The sequence below is a fragment of the Limanda limanda genome, chromosome 6 (assembly GCF_963576545.1).
Source record: "Limanda limanda chromosome 6, fLimLim1.1, whole genome shotgun sequence".
Classification (NCBI taxonomy): Eukaryota; Metazoa; Chordata; class Actinopteri; order Pleuronectiformes; family Pleuronectidae; genus Limanda; species Limanda limanda.
In genome coordinates this window covers 25790694-25811682 of record NC_083641.1, presented here as the reverse complement: position 1 = coordinate 25811682, position 20989 = coordinate 25790694, and the positions used below count along the sequence as shown (strand labels likewise).

At 43.2% G+C, this 20989-nt stretch overlaps 1 protein-coding gene across 1 annotated transcript in view; it reads left to right on the top strand.

The window, feature by feature from the left end:
• The first annotated feature begins 927 nt into the window (after window positions 1-927).
• yap1 (Yes1 associated transcriptional regulator) overlaps window positions 928-20989 on the top strand; it is a 30669-nt gene continuing 10607 nt past the window's right edge. The window contains exons 1-4 of the mRNA XM_061073242.1: window positions 928-1681; window positions 3002-3234; window positions 16954-17078; window positions 17871-17984. Coding sequence (XP_060929225.1) covers window positions 1481-1681; window positions 3002-3234; window positions 16954-17078; window positions 17871-17984 — 673 coding nt within the window. The 5' untranslated portion in view covers window positions 928-1480. The remainder of the gene's footprint in view (window positions 1682-3001; window positions 3235-16953; window positions 17079-17870; window positions 17985-20989) is intronic.

The following is a 20989-nucleotide window of genomic DNA, read 5'->3' as shown; positions in this document are numbered from 1 at the left end:
TTGTTTTTCATATTTCTAAAAGTTTTACACGTTCAGTAAAATCCTATTTTTTCTAACGTAAACATTTAAAACAAATAAAGAAAAATATAAACTGGAATTGCCCCAAATAGCTCTACATTATTCTGTTGTTTTTCTGGTAGAGATATAAAAGTAAAAATAACTTATTTGTCATAAAAAATAAAAAATGATTAACGCATCCAAACCCAAATTTAATGGATTCCTCTCACTCCACAAAAGTTTGATGTAAATCTGTAAAGCAGTTTTTGTGTAATCCAACAAATTCAAACAAATCAACAAATTGTAAACGAAAAAGCTGAAGTAAGCACTAAACTTTTCTTCTGTCAATTTCCGGAGGCGATGATAACGCAGCCGAATAAATTATACAACTTGCTTGTGTATTGTATTTTTGGGGGGTTTTGTTTTGTTGTGTGTTTAAAACTCAGGCGCTTCTCACATTTTGTGTTGCAAATGAGCCATAAATCATTGTTCTCCCGAGTGGGCTCTCCAGGGCCCAGCGGGGGTTCCCTGTCATGTGTTTGGTTGAATAAATATATGGAAGACGAGCAATTCAGCAATTAAGTGAAGTGTTGAAGTTGCCCCATCGATTAGTTTGAGATAAACAACAACACAAGTCACACAACAACCTGTGGAATAGACGTGATCCCAGTGAAAAACTTGGGATGAATTTCCCCTTTTTTTAAAAATCTAATTTTTGATTATTTACTGAATTAAAGTTCATGTTTTGGTGTGGACAGGGGACATGTGTGTGTGTCCGCGGGCCCCCTCGGGTTTTACACTCACTGTACCTTTAAAGACTCTTGTCCCAATTAAAGCCAAGCTCCGCCCCTGGAGCAGACATCCCATGAGTCATAAAGTTTGATGTCCTGCCCAAAGTTTAGACCCGACTGGAGCGAAACTTTTTTTTTTTTCTGGAAAGTGAGCCGCTGAGATTTTGTCGCTGCTCGTTTCTTCTTCTTCTAGAGAATCAACCCGCGGACACACGTCTCGTAAGGGGACACACAACACAACACCAGTGGGGACTCTTTGCGCGTTTGTTGTGTTGTTTTTTTCCCGTCTTTTGTGGGTCTGCTTTTTTTTTTTTATTATTTTGTGTGTGTGTCGTTTTTTTGGGGGAGAAAAACGAGACAACACATCCGATTCCAGTGTTGGAATTGTAGATATGCGCTTTGTTAGAACTATGCCAGCACGAAGCCCTAGGGACTCGCTGTGTGTTGCAGACCTGGACAGCTAACACAACACACCGCGGGACAGACACACACAAGTCCTCGGCTGGGAGACACTTGTAGAATGTCTTCGGATCACTTGTGTTGCTGAGAGTCGTCGACACTGATCCCAGTGAAACCAAAAACAACAATCGGACACAAAATAACAAAAAAAAAGTTTTGGGGGAATTGGCCCAAAACTTTTGATTTTTGAAGTTTCGGGACTTTTGAGTAGTTTTTTTGGGACTTTTGTCACCATGGACCAGGGCCAGCACAACCCTCCTGCGGGACACCAGATCGTCCATGTCCGCGGAGACTCGCAGACCGACCTGGAGACGCTGTTCAGCGCCGTGATGAACCCGAAGGGAACCGTCATCCCGCAGTCCGTGCCCATGCGCATGAGGAAGCTGCCCGACTCCTTCTTCAAGCCTCCAGAACCAAAGTCCCATTCCAGACAAGTAAGCCCACCCCATCCCCCCCCACCACCCTCACCCTATTCCCAGAAACCACGGTTAAAGCCCAGGCCCGTCCCAAGGCCTTCATACTGTATGTACACATGTAGGACTTTTACTTTTTAATCCAAATCTATACAGTAAAAAATGTTTGATATTCACTATGTAGGAAGTCAGAGAGTTCCATCGGGTTTACTCTGAACTTATTGAGCAAAGTATTTTTTATAGAACTTTATAGAAATATCCAGAAATGAACAGAGTTGATTGTACACATGTAGGACTTTACTTTACTTAATCCGACTTTGCACTTTGTGTGTTGTTCCTCCTGGAGAAAGTTCGAAGTTGCAACTAAACCCTCCTCTCGATCACATTCCACATCATGTATATATAATGAGGGAATTTTCCAAAACTTACTTTTCTGTCAACACTACCGAAAAAAAACAAAACATGTCCCAAAGGTTAAAAAGTAAAAGTTGAGAAGTAACCAAAGTATTATTTAAAAAGTAACTATTTGACACTTGAAGTTGGTCTTTGAGGATTTGTTGTAATTAAAGTTACTTGTCAAAGAGTCAAACTTCACAGGAGAAATTAACTTTAAATGTGTTTGGTCAGATTCACAACTCGTTGGAAAGTTTATGGACTTTTCCTGCTGGTTTGCATTGAATAAATCAAATGATGGTTGATTTCGTCCTATTTACCCCCCCCTCCCTTCCCCCTTCCCCCCCCCACAACTGTTGCCTGTGGTCCCAGTGGAGTTCTTCTATCATCGGTGCCTTTGCGCATGTGTTGTTGTGCAGCGAGTCTGCGCCTCTGGTCTGTCCCACACAGGCCTCTGATCCCCCCCCTCTCCCTCCCTCCTCCTCCTCCCTCCCCCCCCTTCCCCTCCCCTGGACCTAAACAACACTCATACATGCCTGCACATGAATGGAACTCCCTAACATATGCATTTGTGGCGTGAACACGTATGTAAAGTCACTGGGATTTTTAAAAACATGTGTAATTTATGTACTACACAACACCAAAATCCATAATCCTCTTCTGTTCTGCAGTTATTTGCATCCTTTACACACTATTGCATTTCTTTTGTTTATTCTCATTTTTTAAAAGATTTACAACACATTTATTTAAAAAGTGGTTGTAGTCTTTAACGTTAAATCACATAATAGTTATATCATAATATAATAATTTCACAGTTTTGTGTTCAGTGTATTTCTGTGACATTTCAAGCTTCTGATGATGCTAGAGACAGAAACAAACAAATCTCCTCCACCTCATTTATGAAACTACATTCATGATTCCTCTCTTCTCTTCCCACCCCGGTCACAGGCCAGCACTGACGCTGGGAGTGGCGTGGCCCTCACCCCCCACCATGTCCGCGCCCACTCGTCCCCGGCCTCCCTGCAGCTGGGCGCCGTCTCGGGGGGGTCCCTGGTGGGCATGCCCCCGGCCGGCTCCCCGGGACACCTCCGTCAGTCCTCCTACGAGATCCCGGACGACGTGCCCCTTCCTCACGGCTGGGAGATGGCGAAGACCAGCTCGGGCCAGAGATACTTCCTCAAGTAAGTGTGGGCGGCGTCAGATGTCAACACTGTTCAGAAAAGTATTAAATGTGTTGTGAATGAACGGATGCCCCCTATCGTCTTCATCCCATGTGGTCACCTGGTCAGTTGCTCATCAAGTGCCCAATCTGCTGTGGTGCCATCAAACAGAAGCTCAAGACCTACATCTCTTAAGGGAATAAAAAAGAACGCTTGCTGACTTCAATGCTGCTTTCCCGTCTAACTTTATAATATTGTATTTTCAAATTAAATGCAGATAGTCTGTTATATATTTGAAGACCAATGTCGTCTGTGTGAATATGAGAATGAAAGAACAAGGAAATGTTTTGGACAATCTGAAGTGGTGCATAGCTGTTAATATTGAGGTGATATAATATATATAATCACATAATCATGAATACTGACGTCTGTAAATACACACTTAAATATATTTCCCATATAATAACACTCGTTCTTGCCAGAAGTGCCTTTTGAGTACTTAATGCTTTATGTACTCATTTCTAGATTTTTCAGACATTATCAGGACTAAGACAATTGGCGTCTGTGATTTGGTTGTGCCTCTTAAAGCCGTTGTAGAAACAGCAGAAGTCACAGGTCTTGGTTTTCACGTGCGAGTGAGAATTCTGCTTAAAACCTGGTGTCGAGAAGAGTCACCGGAACATGTCCACCCGGTGAAATGGTTGTTTTCAAAGTGGTCCAGTCTTCAAGGCGACACCCACACGACCATGTTTTTGTTTTCCACACAAGCGTTTGGTTTCCAGATCAGTTTTTGATGCAGAATTGTTCACATGTAAACAGTTGTTTGGTTGTAAAAATGCAGAATTGAACTGTGCAGCAGCTGTTGGCGAAAACAACAGGGACAACAACACTTGTAATCGATTATCCGTGTCAGGTTCTACACTGGTGCACGAGGCCAATGCCAATTATTTTATTTTCCGGAAGAGGGTCATGTGACAGGAGCCTGACAAATCAGCGAAGGTTGTGTTGTGACTGAAAAGACCGAATCAGCAAGCGGTTGTTTTGTGTGTCTCGCCATGTTTCCAAACTTTGGTTTAGCAGCTTTAAAACTGCAGTAGTGGACACTGGGCGTATTGTGGGTTTTAAAACGTAGTAATGTAGCTGCAGCCTACGACAAAAGCTCATTACCGTATAATCTTTACGGTAAAATAATACCTATATTCTAAAGTTTCTGTACGTTAAGGTTAAAAAAGCTAAACTTTTAACCCATAGCAAGTTCAGCGAAGTGTTCCTGAGATTGAATCCTGACACTACAGTTCTTTTCATTGTGCATTATACTGAGAATCATTAACAAATCTGCCAGCGCGTGCGATGGTGGCCAGTGTCCTTCGAATGGACAATTGCAATAGTTGAGTTGTAGTTTATTGACTCGAGTCTCCTCTGCAGACAAGAGACGTCTTAGGAGGAGCTGCTGCTGTATGTAGTGCTCCTTTACTTCGGTCTCAGGTTTCAGGAGAGACAATGGACCACTGTAGCCGTGTCCCAGACAGCCAAGGACAGACGGCCCTGCAGAACTCATCTCCTCCCAGCGCACGTCTCATCCACATCAAGGATCCGACGCAAACTTTGTAAATAGTCGGAAGCTAGAAAAAAGCCAGAGCCCTGTGGGCAAGTCACAGAGTTGATCAGCCACTTGTTGGGCTGTGAGGCTTCTCTTTCTTCTGCATGTACTTAATGGTCTTTTAATGCGTCCATTCTCTGCAGCGCTGTGAAAAGACAGATTGAATAATTCATCAAAGTGATGTCCTCGTCAGCGATTCATGTTCATATAATCTGTTCATTGTGAAACGTCCCGAAGTTTCTGACGCGGGCGGCCGCTCGTGGTCAGAGACGATCCCACGGCCGGCACGCCGTCATTCCGGCTCCTCCCCCAAGACGAGATGTTGTCGGCTCTAGGAAATATTACGGCCTGACACCGAGTCTGAACAAACACGATAGCCTCAGATTCACTCGGATCAACAAAAAAAAGGGAGAGAGCTCTCGGCACCAGATGTTTGAAGGTTTCACATCTGGAGAACATCTGGGCCGTTTGGAGGAGGCTCTCCTAAAATCTTGCAAGAGGACGGGGGGGTAGAAGCAGGATAAAAAACACTTTCCTCACACACTCTCCCAGGATCGCTACAGTTGTTTAGAAACCGACTGATCTGCTGCCCGTCCAGACACTGAATCCATTTTGTAAACTAAATTAAAGTTAGGGTTTGGAATGAGAAATCTTGTATAACTTTCTTGTAGTTCAAACAATTGCTCGGTTTCAGAGGAATGACGTCATTATGTTTTTATAATTGGAACAATGTGTGATTTTTCTTTTTGTTGTTGTTGTTGTTCTTATACAACCACAGGGTAGTTTGAGTTGAGTTAATTCCACTGCTTTTACTTTGAAAACAAAACAGGAAAGCAGAGGGAGAGTTGCATTGATTGATTGATTGGTTAACAATGTGAAACAGAAATCTACAATTACAGATTTGATACAAAGTCACACAACTCTAAGTTGGAATTTAAAAATACTTTTTACAACTTGGCGGAACAGACAACAACTAAACGGTTCCCTCATAAGACCCAACAAAATTGTTTTTATACTCAAACCAAAGCTTTACCAAAAGCCGTTCCTAAACATTAACTCTGGAAAATGTTGGGCTCAATTGACTCTGCATCTTTAAAAGCAGCTTTAGAGAATGAGAGCATTTTAGTAAAGTATGTTTACTGCTCTTTAAATCAATGTTAAACGCACAATAAAACACAAATTAAGATATGTTCACAATGAAGGTTTGCACCATATTATTCAGTCTTATTTGTATCGCGCCAAATCAGAATCAACATTCTCTAAAGGCACTTTACAAAGTGAGTTTGAAAATTTCGAAAAGTTTGTAGCTTTTCTCTAACAAAAAGAACAACTAACTCAAAGTCTCAACTTAATTCGTACTTTTTTTAAAACATAAACGATAAGTGATCTCATTTAAGTAGAGATTTCATAATGTTGTGGCTGCAACTGACTTTTCTGCTCGCTAGTAAACCCGATGTGAACTTTTGGAACTGGAAAAAAAACAGCTGAGTTACTGTGCAGAGAATAGTTTCAGCTGGCGTCTCTGCAGCTCAGAGCATCTGTGCTGGAGTCAGGAGACGTGAAGGAGAAATCTTCCATACGGCCAAACTTCAAAGTGCAGATATCTGATCTGGAATAAAGGCAGCCTCGCCAGAGCTTTGGGAAAAAAGACACTCCCCTATTTATAAACAGGAGTTGCCTGACCAAGACATGTTGCAGGAGGAGTGAGTGTGTGTGTGTGTGTGTGTGTGTGGGTGTGTGGGTGTGTGGATGGACGGGTGGGGGTTGGGAGAGTTGATCACCAGCGAGCAGAGAGCAGGGGCTCACATTTCACTCGGTTGATCACTGTTGTCCTGAGAGATATATCAACTCCGGGTGAAAGTTTTTCTCCTTTAAAGATGCTCCCTCTCTCTCTCTCTCTCTCTCGCTCCTGCTCCGTTCGACGGGTCACTACAGGATTATACAGTCGTGGAATGATCGGCCTCCGTGAGTCACAGCAGCTCCGCGGACGCCGGTGTGTCCCACTCCCCTTTTTAAGACCCCGGCTCCGTTGTTGGAATGAATGGAGCTGTGGGCGCTGGCGACGGTGCCTCCTTTGTGTCAGTGTAGTTAAATGGCAGCCATGTGGAGATGACTAGAGGAGAGGCCAAGAGAAACTGCGGCCCTCCCTTTTGTCCGAGCAGTGAAACAGTGATCTTTATTCAGACCACAGGCCTGTTGAGACTCATGTGAGCCTTCCCAAAATAGACAAATGGCTGACATGAAGCTTGAAGATGGCGGAAAGAGGGAGAGAGACAGAGAGAGAGAGGGAGAGAGACAGAGACAGACAGAGTGAGAGAGAGAGAGGGAAGCAGCTTCTCTTGAGAGCGTTGCCATTTTTCTTCACACCTGAAATGTGAGGCTCCTGACAGGCGGAGAGTTTGGTGTTAAAGTCGTGATTGACCACGTGCAAGAATAACAGTGCTGACAGCTGCAGTTTTTCCACTTTGAATCGTGATAAGCATGAAACGCTGAATTACTATAAGTGCTCAAAACGTCACTAAATCCTTTAACAGGATCTTTCTAGGAGTTTTCTCCTGTTCTGAAACATTCTGTAATATTGTGTTGATCCAGCACCAATCAATTTTTCTTTTACGGGATGTAAAAAATTAACTTTTTACCCAGGAAATGATTTGCCCACTAGAATGGCACAGAGGAGAGTTTATACCTCCGCCAAGGCTCAACAGTTCCCTTATGAAAGCACACACTCATAAATATCAGTTCCCCGAACTATGTCGGATTTGTTTTTTCCTCAAGATCCGTGAATTATTGTCTGTTAAATTAACGTAAATGTGCTGTTTCTCCGCCTGCTGATCCAGAACGGGACTAATATTTAATGAGTTCTTTCCTAAGATATCCTTGCTCCAAGTTTCGTGATTATCTGCTTAGTAGCTTTTGCATCATCTTGCATAAAAACAAACCAACCACTAAGCAGAAAACATGGCCTCCTTGGCCGAGGTAATTCAACTTCATTTACCAAGAAAACACTAATTTTCATAGATTTCAGCTTCTGAAGGATTCATGTGTTATTCTCTGGGAAACACTGAAAAATGTCACAGTTTTAAAGAAAGTTGGGAAAAGTTAAAGGCTCCCTCCCCGGGTACGGAAATCCTTTTTTTTGCGTTATCCTGCTAAATAAATAACAAACAAACTCAAATCCACAATAACACCTCCTTGTCGTAAATCACAAATCTGATAATCAACATAGATTTGTTCTCTTCTTAATCCAGTGGTTGTAGACCCGATGAAAATCAGATACATACGATAAAAGTCTTGCCTGCTAAATGTTTTTGTTGTGGCTGTTGCATAAAAAAAAACAAAAAGCCCTCAAGCGTGGAGAAGACCGGGAGAATGTCAACAAAGTCTGTTGACCTTTCCTCCTCCTTCTCGCAGCAGTTTGCTGTGGCCTGTGATTTACGACAGCAGGGGCAGGGGGGGGTGGGGGGGTCACCTTGCTTGGTGCTCGGACTGAGTGGGGGGGGGGCAGGGCCGGTCTCCAGGGTTGGGTCGTAAACTAATGAAGGTTTCTAATTTAGACACACCGGTGAACCAGGAGGGGTAATCACTGTTTCCGGGCGCTTATTAAATGCAGCTTTGAATGAGCTTTTAGTCCGTGGGAAGTCAGCCCTAAGCAGAGGGAAGCTTTGGGGGGGCTGGGTTGGGTGGTGGGGGCAGCTATTGTGTGCCCTCAGGGGCAGGTAGAGCCGTGTGTGTTGATGGACACTTTTGTCTTTTCTCAATTGGATTCTAAACTGTTTTTACGAGGCTGGTTTCCCACAACGTAGAGCGGCTGATTTGTGTCTTTTTTTTCTTCTTCTATATTTAACTGGAAAAAAAGAAAACACACCACTGTAAAATGATTAGATTCTCCAGTGTGGTCAGATCCGATGAATCCTTTCTCTGTGTGCATTTTAGTGTCCTGTGTGTTTTTTTTTTACTCTGTATAGCTGCAAGCTTCCGATTTTAAAACCAGGAAAACCAAACCAACTGATCACTGGTGCAACTCCAGTGTGTCTCGAGTTTCCTGAACATCTGTTGCACTAAATAGAAGTCAAGACCCCCAATGAGAGCTGGAGGGATCAGTGTTTACTTAGACTTTACCCTGTACTTATATCTGTGTAGCAAGTATTGAGAGTTTCTGCAGACATCTGTACTTTATACTATTTAGCTTGTGCAAAACGAAAATTGTGATTTCTTGTTTCTAAAGTTTTGAGAGCAGAAAAAAAGCATCTTTGCATTGGTGTTTTCTGGTTTTATCAATATTAAGTAGTGAACAATGAAAAGAACTTAAGTTTGATTTTTTTGGTGCATAAATATATACGTGGAAAGCATCTTTTAATGACAGCGATACCCACAATCCTTTGTTATGAAGATGAAACATTATTTCTAAAACATTTATTTAAGTTTTATAGTTAAATTCTTGCTTAACATCTAATGTAAACTTTGTAATACCTAAATATTTCCTTTATCAATTATCTAATTTGCAGCTTTACCAAAATCCATTCCTAAACATTAACTCTGGAAAATGTTGGGCTTAATTGACTGCATCTTTAAAAGCAGCTTTAGAGTATGAGCGCATTTTAGTAAAGTATGTTTACTGCTCTTTAAATCAATGCTAAACGCACAATAAAACACAAATAAAGATTTGTTTACAATGAAGGTTTGCACTATATGATTCAGTATGTAAACTTCGTAATACTTAAATATTTCCTTTATCAATTATCTAATTTGCAGCCAAAAGCTGGGAGCGATAAATGCTGTTATGAGCTGATGCTGCTCACAAATGGCGCTGGGAAGCCCGAGCCGCGAGTCTGCGTGAAGCGCTCGTCCTGGGCAACTTTGTGTTTGACAAACTTTTGGTTTATTGACCACACACAGACAAGACCCTTCCTGTTCCACTGGGGCCTGTCAGCTCGGTACACAAATGGGACTGTGAGAAAGTCAGGCTGGTGTTTACCAAAGTCTTGATGTAACACCTCTGTCCCAGACATCAATGCCTCCACTGTCACCGGGGGCATCGCCACAGAGACGTAGTATCTGGACAGCGGACCCTCTCAGGTGGGGTTCCCGAAAGTGCTCGGACTGTATTTTTATTTATAGAAAAATATTTGTAAATAGCTTGTGTGTTGCCATAAAGCATAACATTTGTATTTTTTTCTATTTAAAAGTATGAATATGATATGTATTAGCGGCAAATGTGATTTGGCAAAGAAGTTTTAAAGTTGTTAATAGCGCTCGCCTACGTTTTTGCCAAAAATCAATCCATTGTGGACTTTAACCCAGGTTCACCTTTTAACAGTGCCATATTCTTTTCTCTCTGTGAAATTCCTTTATATAGGAAGCTGGTTACGTCTAAGATACTTATTTTGTATTATTATACTTGGGTTGGGGTTGTGATTAGATAAGTTTGTACTTCTTCTCACTCCCTGCAAAGTTTTTGAGCGACTAAGATGGAGAAGTTTGTCTGATACAGAGCTAACGTTTGAAAACTTAATAGAATGGATTTAGCCTGGATTTCCTCGTCTCCTCCTTCCTTGTATGGAAGAGACCTAGTTGAGGTAGTTTTGGAATGTTATTTGGAGTCCTTGGTGTCTTCCTTTTGGAGGTTTTCTCGTAACATCCAACTGGGAGGAGACTCCACGGTTGTCCCAGTATTCGCTGGGGCGTTTATATGTACTCTGGCCTCCCTCAGGAGGGGCTGGGACATGTCGCTGGCTGCCTAGTTAGCCGACTCCTGTGACCCGACCCCTGAGAAGTGGAATAAAATGGCCAGAACCAAAACAAACGGCCGTACAACTGAAACAGTTCGGCCACAATCGGTCCCGCTGCTCGGTGAATTAGTTGCTTCATCGGGAAGCGCCATGACACAAACACTCCTTCAAAGGGAAACTTAAAGCCACAATAGGGTCGCAGAGGTCGCCCCAATAATCTCTCTTGATGATGCCCTGCTGATAGAGGGGCAGCCAGGCATCCCCAGTCAACTCGAGGAGAAACGGTCATCCTCATCTTAGAGGCCTGATTACATCTGGCCTCCCTCAGTGCTCTCTTTAGTCATCGGCTTTAACCACCTTCCGAGCATGTACTCCCTGGGTGGAGCCCCTGTGGCCTGAGGATCCCATTTTTAACATTTGACAACTCAGCTGTGGGGTGTGTTTCATCACTGCTCCACTCCCCATAGCTTCACTCCCCTGTTTTTTAACACCAGTGAAATGCAGCTTCTGACATCTGGCTTTTGAAGAGAGACAGTTTTCAAAAAAAAAAAAATCAATCTCGCTTTAAATCCAGCTGTGATCCGCTGTCCTGGCAGGTAGAAGAGCTCACTCGGAGCCCACTTGTTTTTTGGATGGAACCATCTCCTTTTTTTTAAAGACAGATGTAAACGCCACGGTGCTCACGGTGCAAACAGGCCACCTGTGTGTGTTGTTTGTCCGGCTACTGTAATGAAGTCTTGGAAAGTTTCACACTTCTGTAATGGGCTCCCCTTAAAGGGACAGTTCATTGAAAAAACTGTAACTTCACTCACCACTGTGCTGTTGGAGTTGGTGGGTGAAGAGACACTTCTGGAGTCTCAGATGTGCTTTGTAGCATTCGAATCCGATATATAATTGAAGTCAATGGTGCCCGAGACTTCAGACGTAATAAAACAACAGCAGAATGCCTCCATACTGCTCGTGTGTGGTTTCACCCAAGTGTCTGCAGTTCCCAATATTCATATTTGACTCGAAACGAAGTCATAAGCCTAAATGTCCGCTGATATGTTCCTACAAGATGCATTCACTGACCCTCGGACGCACTTTAGGCTTATAACACGATGTAGATGACCTAGTTTCGAGTCCAATATGAAGGTCGGGGCTTGCAGACACTTGGATGACACCACACGAGCAGCATGAAGGCATGTTCTTTGTTGTTTTATTACGTCTGAAGAAGAGTTCCTCCTCCTGAGACTCCAGAAATGTTTTGTGAACTCAAACACTTCACCAACTCCTCCATCGGCACAGTGGTGAGTAGATGAAGGAGTGCATCTTAATTTTTTCCGGTGAACTGTCCCTATTAAGCATGTTGAACTCTTGTTTAGGTTCGGGTTCACCCATAGGAGAGATGTTACATCTTCAGTGATCTCACTTTTACAAAAAATAATCACAATCCTCATGTGACCGACACTGAAAAGTAAAGTTGTTGTACTTAAGCAAAGTCAAGTCTAAACGAAAGGCTCCGCCCTCTCCTTCCTCTGGGAGACACATTATAAATAACAGTGGCACAATAAACGCCGGCTTGATAATTGGTGCCATCAGTCAAGGAGATGTCGAGAGTCTGGGTGGATCCAGAGTCCTGCTCTGTGCAGACACACACACACACACACACACACACACACACACACACACACACACACGTGCACACACACACTGCTCGGCTCAGCCACAGGCGACCATGATGACAGCTCCAGCGAAAATTAGCAAGTGAAGCTCGGCGCTAGAGCCAGACAACTTGATAACGGGTCGTGTTTGAACCACAGCGCTCAGCTTTTGTGTGAATGGCAGTACCTGGCCATTTACAGTCGTCCCCCCCCCTTGTGAGGAAGATAATGATGGGTTATATTTGGTCTTCTGTGTTTCACACAACTGAAAACCAAACTGTTTTCTTACTGTAATGTCCATTCGTCCACAGTGGGATCTCAGATTGGTTTGACAGACCATTTAGCTTCATTTTAAAGATACAGTCGGATTTGGAAAAGAAAATGAAGCACTCCAGTAACGGCGCTTTGAGAAAATGGTTGAAACCACTTGACAGAAATAGGGTAGCAAAGGGGCGGAAATTTTCCGGAAACTTTCCATGGGAAGTTAAGTTCGGGAATTTTAGGAATTTTGAAAAAAAAAAAAAACTACGCAAATTAAACGCTGAGCAATAAAAACATCATACTACTGCTGTAGTGTGCAGGACTAGTCGGGTAAGTTTCAATGATATTACTGTGGAAAATATATTAGCATGCCGATTAAGGATTGTTCATCTGTTCATCTAGCCTATTTCCATTCATTTATCCATCAATTGTAAAATATTTTCACAGACGATTCCAATTGTTTGGCTAACTATTTATATCTCTGGCATTGCATTAGTGTTTTTTTACAAACTTTTTTCTCATCTTATTCTACAGAACAATGCCACGTGCACTATCTCATGTGTGGAGACATTTCACCCCATCCAATGTAGAAGGAAAGGCTGTGTACATTTGCAAATACTGTGCAAAGACCTATGTTAAGAAGGACACAAAGATGCAGAAGCATATAGTCAAGTGCCCAAAGTTTTCCTCAGGGCTCAAATCAGCCTATAACAAAACAAAATGTTTATATTTATGTCTGTATATGACAAGGTAAATACAGTTAGTTTAAATTATCCACAAAATGTCCAGTTTATTCCCGTTAATATTAGACAGACATTATATAAAGCTACCTTTTTTTAGACTTGGAAGTTGGCTTGTGGGCTTGTTCTGTGCTCCTCTCGTGAAGATTAGCAGTGTTGACGTGTTTTGATCTCAATCACTTACAACTGATTCTAATGGTGATAAGTCAAACGCGCCCGAATCTGTTCACAATCTTACAAAACGTGGATTCAAGACAAACAGTCTTTTTAACTTCCAAAGAAACTCTGGTTAATGATTGGGTCAGATTGGACTACAACCCAAACCCTGCACGTGTAAACACTGCTTTTCAAAAGTGTCTTTCTGCTTTGGTGTGGACAGCACAGCCACTTCTCTCTGTGTCCGCTGCCCGGCCCCAGGGTGGGACGGAGCTTTTTTTTTGGGTGGGCTGGGGGGAGGGTCCGGTGTGGCTGTCCTGCTGAGCTCACTGTGGTGTCAGAGACATGTAAAGACAACACCGAGCAGTTGCGACTGGTGGAGGTTGCAGATCATCAGCAATTCCGAAACAGCAACTGGTGGCCTCCAGCCGTCCGTCCCAACAGTTGCTAGGACATTGTTTTGTTTTATGTTACGCCGGCCGGCCGGAAGCAGAGTATAGGCCCCGCCCCCGGCCTTATAGGGTCCGGGGCAGGTCGGGTGAATGGATTATCCTTTAGTTTTAAAAGCTAGTGATGAATTATTGGCTCCCGGTAACTCATTAACCAGCTCTCCCAGTTCCCACGTATACACGGCTCCTTTGAATACAGTGCAGTGCTGACTTGCGCTATTATCACCGGCTGTTCCATTATCACCTCCCTCTGTTTTGTTTTTCTTCTATTGAATCTTTGTTTGCATCTGTTTTGATTGAGTTCGGGCCACAAAAGTTTGATCAGAAAATTCAATATTCGCTCTTTCATCTGCGCCGAGAGAAGATGTTGGAAAAATAAAAGGAGGGTGGGGGTAAAGACAATATGGTCGTAACTGTGTAAACACATGGTAATATACATGAAAGCAAAAGGTATCAGTGACATCAAATTAAAATGTAGGGTAGGTTAGTATGAATATGAATAAGAACAAAAGACTCCTGGAAACTTTTTTTTTACTCAAATAACAGCTCGGCATACATTTCTACATGGCATACAATAAGGAAGAAACCTATGCTACAGTTTGATAGATAGTTGGATAAATAGATGGATACTTTGGTTTGGCTAGTATATCCAGTAAAGCCGTAAAGAAGCACAATTGTTATCCAAATGAAAAGAAAATATTGCTCACTATAATGTTCACTCCCATAAAAACTGTATATCTCTCATTCCCTTTCATGGGAAGTTGTATATTTCCATTCATGTTTTCCAGTTGTTGCGTCTCTGGTGAACCAGGATGTGCAGGCCTCTCATTTACGATAAAGCCTCCCTTCCCTTCTCTTCTCTTCCCTCATCCCAGTGCTCGTCTCCCAGTCTCCTCCCATTGCTCTCTCCCCCCCCACTCCTCCCAGAACAAATGTCATAGTTTCCAGAGTGAGGGAATGAGGCAGCGAAGGGGGGGGCAGGGAGTGTAACAGGACCACAGCAACTCAGGCAGCCAATAGGAATCAGGAAGGGGGGGGGGGATTGCTTCCGTAGATGTTTTTTTGTGTGTTTTTTTTTCACCTCTTTCATTCTTTTCTGTAGTTGTCTTCCCCCCCCCCCCCAGTCTGAGCAGCTCCAGCTAGTTTGCTTGGTTTGTGGTGTTGGTGTGTGTGTCTGTGTGTGTGTGTGTGTGTGTGTGTGTCTGTGTGTGTGTGAGGGCTAGGTCGGGGGGGGGTTGCGGTCGGGGATTTGGCAGCTCCTTTGATCAGTAAAGCATAAACAAGAGGGGGCTTCAAAACGGGGTTGCATTGTGTGTGTGTGTGTGTTGGTGTGTGTGTGTGTGTGGTGGGCTGGGGGGGTTGGGTGGGGGGGGTGGGGGGGTGGAGTGCTGAGTCAGGCCCTCTCTCGCTCTCTGGCCGGCGATGGCGAGCAGACAGGCAGGCTGGGATTACCACAGAGGCCGAGAGAGAGAGAAACTATCCCCAATCTCTCACTTCGCCCAGCTGTTCCCAAAACCTGTGCTAATGGCGCCTGTGGATCGAATGAACACACATACACACACACACACACACACACACACACACACACACACACACTTATGGCACAATGCTGTAGATAGATTTCTAAGGGCGTTGCATAAACTTTCTTAAATTTGTGGTTGTTGTTGTCTATTTGGAATTAATTTGGCCTGCTCCATAAATGTAAGTGTTGGGTTGTGTTGCATAAACAAGCTGCTGGACTTTGGTGCCTGTTTGTTTGAGATGAGTGTGGGGGGGGGGGGTCCCTTAAATAGGATGGCTCGGAAAAAAAACAAAAAAAAGAACAAGTGCATCGTGGGGTTTTAGGTCGTAGCTCAGTCTGCGCCTTTGTGCAGCAGGTGAAAGCTTTGTAAATGTGGCGCCAGATTGTTAAAGCCCCCTGACACTCCACAGTGTCCGAGCCGCTTCCAGGAAAAAAAAAAAAAAAGACCCCCTGCGTTGAGCCCTGGGACTGACCCCCCCCCCCCCCCTCCCTCAATGGAGAGGGTCCCGCTCGGAGAGAGGAGGGCTTCCTGTATTAGCTTTCCATCTTAATCAAGCAACAAGTACCAACAAAGCACTAATTATCAATGCCTTCACACAACGCAACACAATGCACCCCCCCTCCCCTCCCCTCCCCTCCCCCCCTACCCTCCCCTCCGTTCCAGCCCCCCCCCCCCCCAGCGTGGACGAGCCCCTGGAGCAGACGAGTAGAAACATTGTTTGATGTCACAAAAGTTGTTTTGAATCCTCCGGGACGTTTTTAAAGAAGAAATTTTAAAGCGCATTCTACAGTTCACAGATGATTGTAATGGATTTTATTTGCTTAACTTTTATTCTTGTCTTGATTATTCATTGCTTCATTGGTTATTCACGACGTTCAGTTTCATGAGAATGAATCAGAATCAGAATTCTTTTAATTGCCAAGTATATTTGCACATACAGGAAATGGCCTTGGTGTGGTTAGTGCACTGTACATAAATAACAATCAGACATTAAACAACAATATATATATGTATAAAACAATATAAAACAAAACAATATATACAGTAAGAGAGTTATTCAACCCTACGTAACGATGACAGCCTCGTGTGGATCTATACTGAATTGTGCGTCCACGCAGGCGGAGCTGAGTTTGGCTTCTTGTAACAATTGTCATTTACAGAAAGTTGGACTCAGTGTTTTTCAGCTGCAGTCAGTCATCAGCATAGATATATATATATATATATATAAAGACTAGATGTCTTGTTCGACGGAGCCGGACGTCCGCACATGGCGGCCATCTTGCTAGAGGCAGCTTGCTCCCCCATAACATTGTGTTGGTAGTGGTAAATAACCATAACTTGCTCAATTTTCAACCGAATTTTCAACGGTCTGGTTTGTTATAAACGTCAGAGATGTAGTTATGACACTGCATAAATTATTTAATTCTGCCTCTAGCAAGATGGCCGCCATGTGCGGACGTTCGACTCCGTTGGCCGGCAATGCAGACGAGACATCTAGTCTTAATATATATCTATGGTCATTAGCTCCTCCATGTGACCTTCTTGCCCCCCCTGCATTGATACAGACCCTTGTTTGAACTCACAACTGATTATTACTGTTGTCCCTTATTCATTTTGCCTCCTTGTTGTCTCTCCACAGTCACATCGATCAGACCACCACTTGGCAGGACCCTCGCAAAGCGCTGCTCCAGATGAACCAGGTTGCAGCTCCGCCCAACAACTCCCTGCCGGTCCAGCAGCAGAATCTAATGACCCCAGCTAGTGGTGCGTACATGTTCACATAAAAGTTAGTTACATTTTACCGTAGTAGCTGCATGATATTCTTCATAAGATTCCTTTTTTAAAAGTTCAATTTCTTTCATTTTTTAAATACGTTATTTCCAGGCACTTGCTTCGCTTCTACAAATGTATACCATAGAAGTCGGGAGCTGTCTGGTCTAGTTATTACACGCCACGGAGACTCTGCACCTCCGATCCGTCCATGCAGTTGGAATTTGCCCTAGGTGGAGTAAGACGGAGGCAGAACGTGACAGGTCCTGTCTGACATGTTTGGGAGCTCGGTGACTCACAGATTACAGAGTTCATCCGTCAACTCTATCTCTGTGTTTCTCGAATCGTCACTGCTCCGGCAAACTACGAGTAAATCTTAAAAAAAAATAAAAAATAACAACAACCTGATAGCGTGTACATGTAAAACACATTCTACAATCTACAATATAGATAGAGAGATAGATAGATGGATACTTTATTAATCCCAAGGGAAATTTAGATCATCCAGTAGCTTATACACTTAAACACTTAAACACCTCACTGACATAAATCACATACGGAGAATATATTTACAGATATAGGAATGGGATGCAATGATATGATTTTGTGAGTGTCCAGTAGGGAAGTGTTCTTGTGCTTCTGGATACTGGAATCAAACCCTATAGTTTAGGGTTATGGTTAGTTTATTATAGATAGTTTATTATACTTCTGTCGTGCAGTGTTGTCGAGGAAGTGGATGAAGCAGCAGCGTCTCTATCTTTATGATCTGTGCCTCTGGTCCTGCAGGTTCTCTCCCTGACGGCTGGGAACAAGCTATTACGTCAGAGGGAGAAATCTACTACATCAACCACAAGAACAAGACCACGTCCTGGCTCGACCCGCGACTCGACCAACGCTACGGTGAGTTCTGGCGCCGAGAGGCATTTAGATTTGATTTGTTTCGTTTTCAAAGTAAAGAAAACACGTTTGTCCGATTTTTATTAAATTTATATAGTTTTATAATTGGGTAAAAGCTACTCAGAATTAGGGTTGCAAAATTCCGGGAATATTCAAACTTGGAAACTTTCCATGAGAATTAACGGGAATAAACGGGAATATACGGGAGCTGTTGTAGGTAATTTATACTATATACTATAATAATATAATCTTCACGAGAGGAGCACAAAACGAGCCCACAGCCCAACTTCCAAGTCTTCAAAAAGCTGTGACGGTAGCTTTATATCATTTCTGTCTAGGGTTGCAAAATTCCGGGAATATTCAAAGTTGGAAACTCTCCTTGGGAATTAACGGGAATAAACTCGACATTTTGTGGGTGATTTATACTAACTGTATTTACCTTGTCATATACAGACATAATTATGAACATTTTGTTTTGTCATAGGCTAATTTGAGCCCTGAGGAAACTTTGGGCACTTGACTATATGCTTCTGCATCTTTGTGTCATTCTTAACATAGGTCTTTGCACAGTATTTGCAAATGTACACAGCCTTTCCTTCTACATTGGATGGGGTGAAATGTCTCCACACATGAGATAGTGCACGTGGCATTGTTCTGTAGAATAAGATGAGAAAAAAGTTTATAAAAAAACACTAATGCAATGCCAGAGATATAAATAGTTAGCCAAACAATTGGAATCGTCTGTAAATATGTTTTACAATTGATGGATAAATGAATGGAAATAGGCTAGATGAACAGATGAACAATCCTCAATCAGCATGCTAATATATTTTCCCCAGTAATATCATCGAATCTTACCTGACTAGTCCTGCACTCACAGCACACTATTGCTTTTTTTTTTTTTTTTTTAATTCCCCAAATTCCCGAGCTTAACTTCCCATGGAAAGTTTCCGAAAAGTTTCCGGAAATGTACTGGAAACTTTCCGCCCCTTTGCAACCCTACTCAGAATTATAGAACATTTTAGATTGAAACTTTGGTTTTACTTTTGGTTTACTTTCCCGAGTTAAAGGCTCTAATCCTCCCAAAAAAGTAATAGTGTGATTTGATTCTTGCGTGACTCATTTCACACGACATTGTTTTCTTTCTCCCGAGTCACGAGTTTCACCTACACCCCACCTTCAGGATCTGCACCTAACCTTTTGTCAGCCATTTTAGTGCCGGAGCAACAGCTGAGTTGGCCATTAATCCCCCCCCCCCCCGGCGCAGCTACAGTTTGACAGTTAGCTCTCAGTGTGTGTGTGTGGTGGTGGCCCGGTGGCCGGTGAATTAGTGACAGGGCCGCGTTACATGTGTCGGGACTCTGCGTCCATGGGAATGAGCTAATCCCCCCCCCCTGCCCCCCCCCCTTGTGTGCCAGGAAGGCTTCAAGAGATGAAGGTTTGCTGCTTATGTCACTCTGACTCACTTACGCTTCAGGTGCCATCCCTTCATTAAAGCAGCGTTCTCCCAAGGGGGGGCGTGTGGGGTTCGCAAAGTCAACATGTGTGTGAATCAGCACGAAGCCGGTTATCCTGTTTAATTTTAGCGTTACTTCTTTTCTTTTTTGTATTTAACGAACCCACGCACAGAAAAGTGCAGTTTTGTTCTTCTTCTGTAAGAAATTGTGTAACCTGCTCCGGAGTTAGTGAGTCAGTCCGGAGAGTTCAAAACAGAGTTGTAAGGCGAGCGAGGGGGGCAGCTGGGAAGAGATGGCGGCCCCCCGATCGGCGAAAGCCCTTTGAAGATTTATAAGTCTTGAACACACAAAGCTGCTCGGCCCCTGAAAGTGAGTGAGGGGTGAGGGAGGGGGGGAAGGGGGGGGGGACGAGAGACCATTTTAACTCATTAGATGCCATCAAGCTGAATCTGATTCCACCTTTTTGAATAAAGTCAGAATCAGAATCAGAAGGTTTTTATTGCCAAGTAGGTTTACACCTACCTGGAATTTGGTCTCTGGTTATTGGTGCACACAATGAACATAGAAACATAAAAACACAATAAATACACCACACATAAGAAAAACAATAATAACAATAATAAAAAACAATATATACTTACTCACTATTTACTGCTAATTTACTCACTTTTTCTAATATTTATACAAGGTAGCATTTATTTCGACATAAACATATCTATGTAGAAATATATAAAAGACAGAAGATATAAAAAGTGAAGTAGAAAGTGAAATTCAAAATGCAAAACAGTGAACAGTGTAATACAGTATAATATGATATAATATAATAAAATAAAATATGTGTTAATGTAACACATCCTTCAGGTGTTGTCTGTCACAAATCTCCGGGCACACATTCAGACGTGTTCCCACGTTTGCTCGTCTGCTGGTTTTCGTACTTTGTCGAAGTTCCACTCATCTTCTTCAAAAACAACTGAACATGAACTCGTGGCTTGAAGGAAAAAAAAACAAATGTTATTCTTTTGAGTCATATCCTTTTCACGAGTCGTGCACAGAACGGTTCTCCTCTGCATCAGAATCCACTCGGCCGCTGCTATGCAGGTCTCTCTCTCTCTCTCTCTCTCCACTATAAGCCAGCTGCTTTGATAATGGAGGCTAATTTGAGCTCTGAGAAGAAAAGCAGCGGAGCGCCTTGAACTGCTCTCTCTCTCTCTCCCCTGCGTGAGGCCCAGGGCGAGCGAGCGAGCCGCTGCCGCTCCAGACAGACCTGAGTCTCTGCCAGGCCTCTTCATTCTGTGGTCCCAACTCTTAATCTGTTCCAGACCTTTTCAGTCAAAGAACTCCAATGTGAGAGGAGGGGGGGGGGGGCAGAGAGAGTGAGAGGCAAGGCGAAAGGAGAGAAGGGGGGAGAGAGAGAGAGAGAGAGAGAAAGGAAAACGCAGACGGGATAAGCATGCATCCTCTTTGAGGTCCAACGAGGTGGTGAGCAGCGAGTTCAGAGGGGGGGGGGGGTGTTGTTTTCTGGACATACTCCTACTACAGAGGAACAGCAGG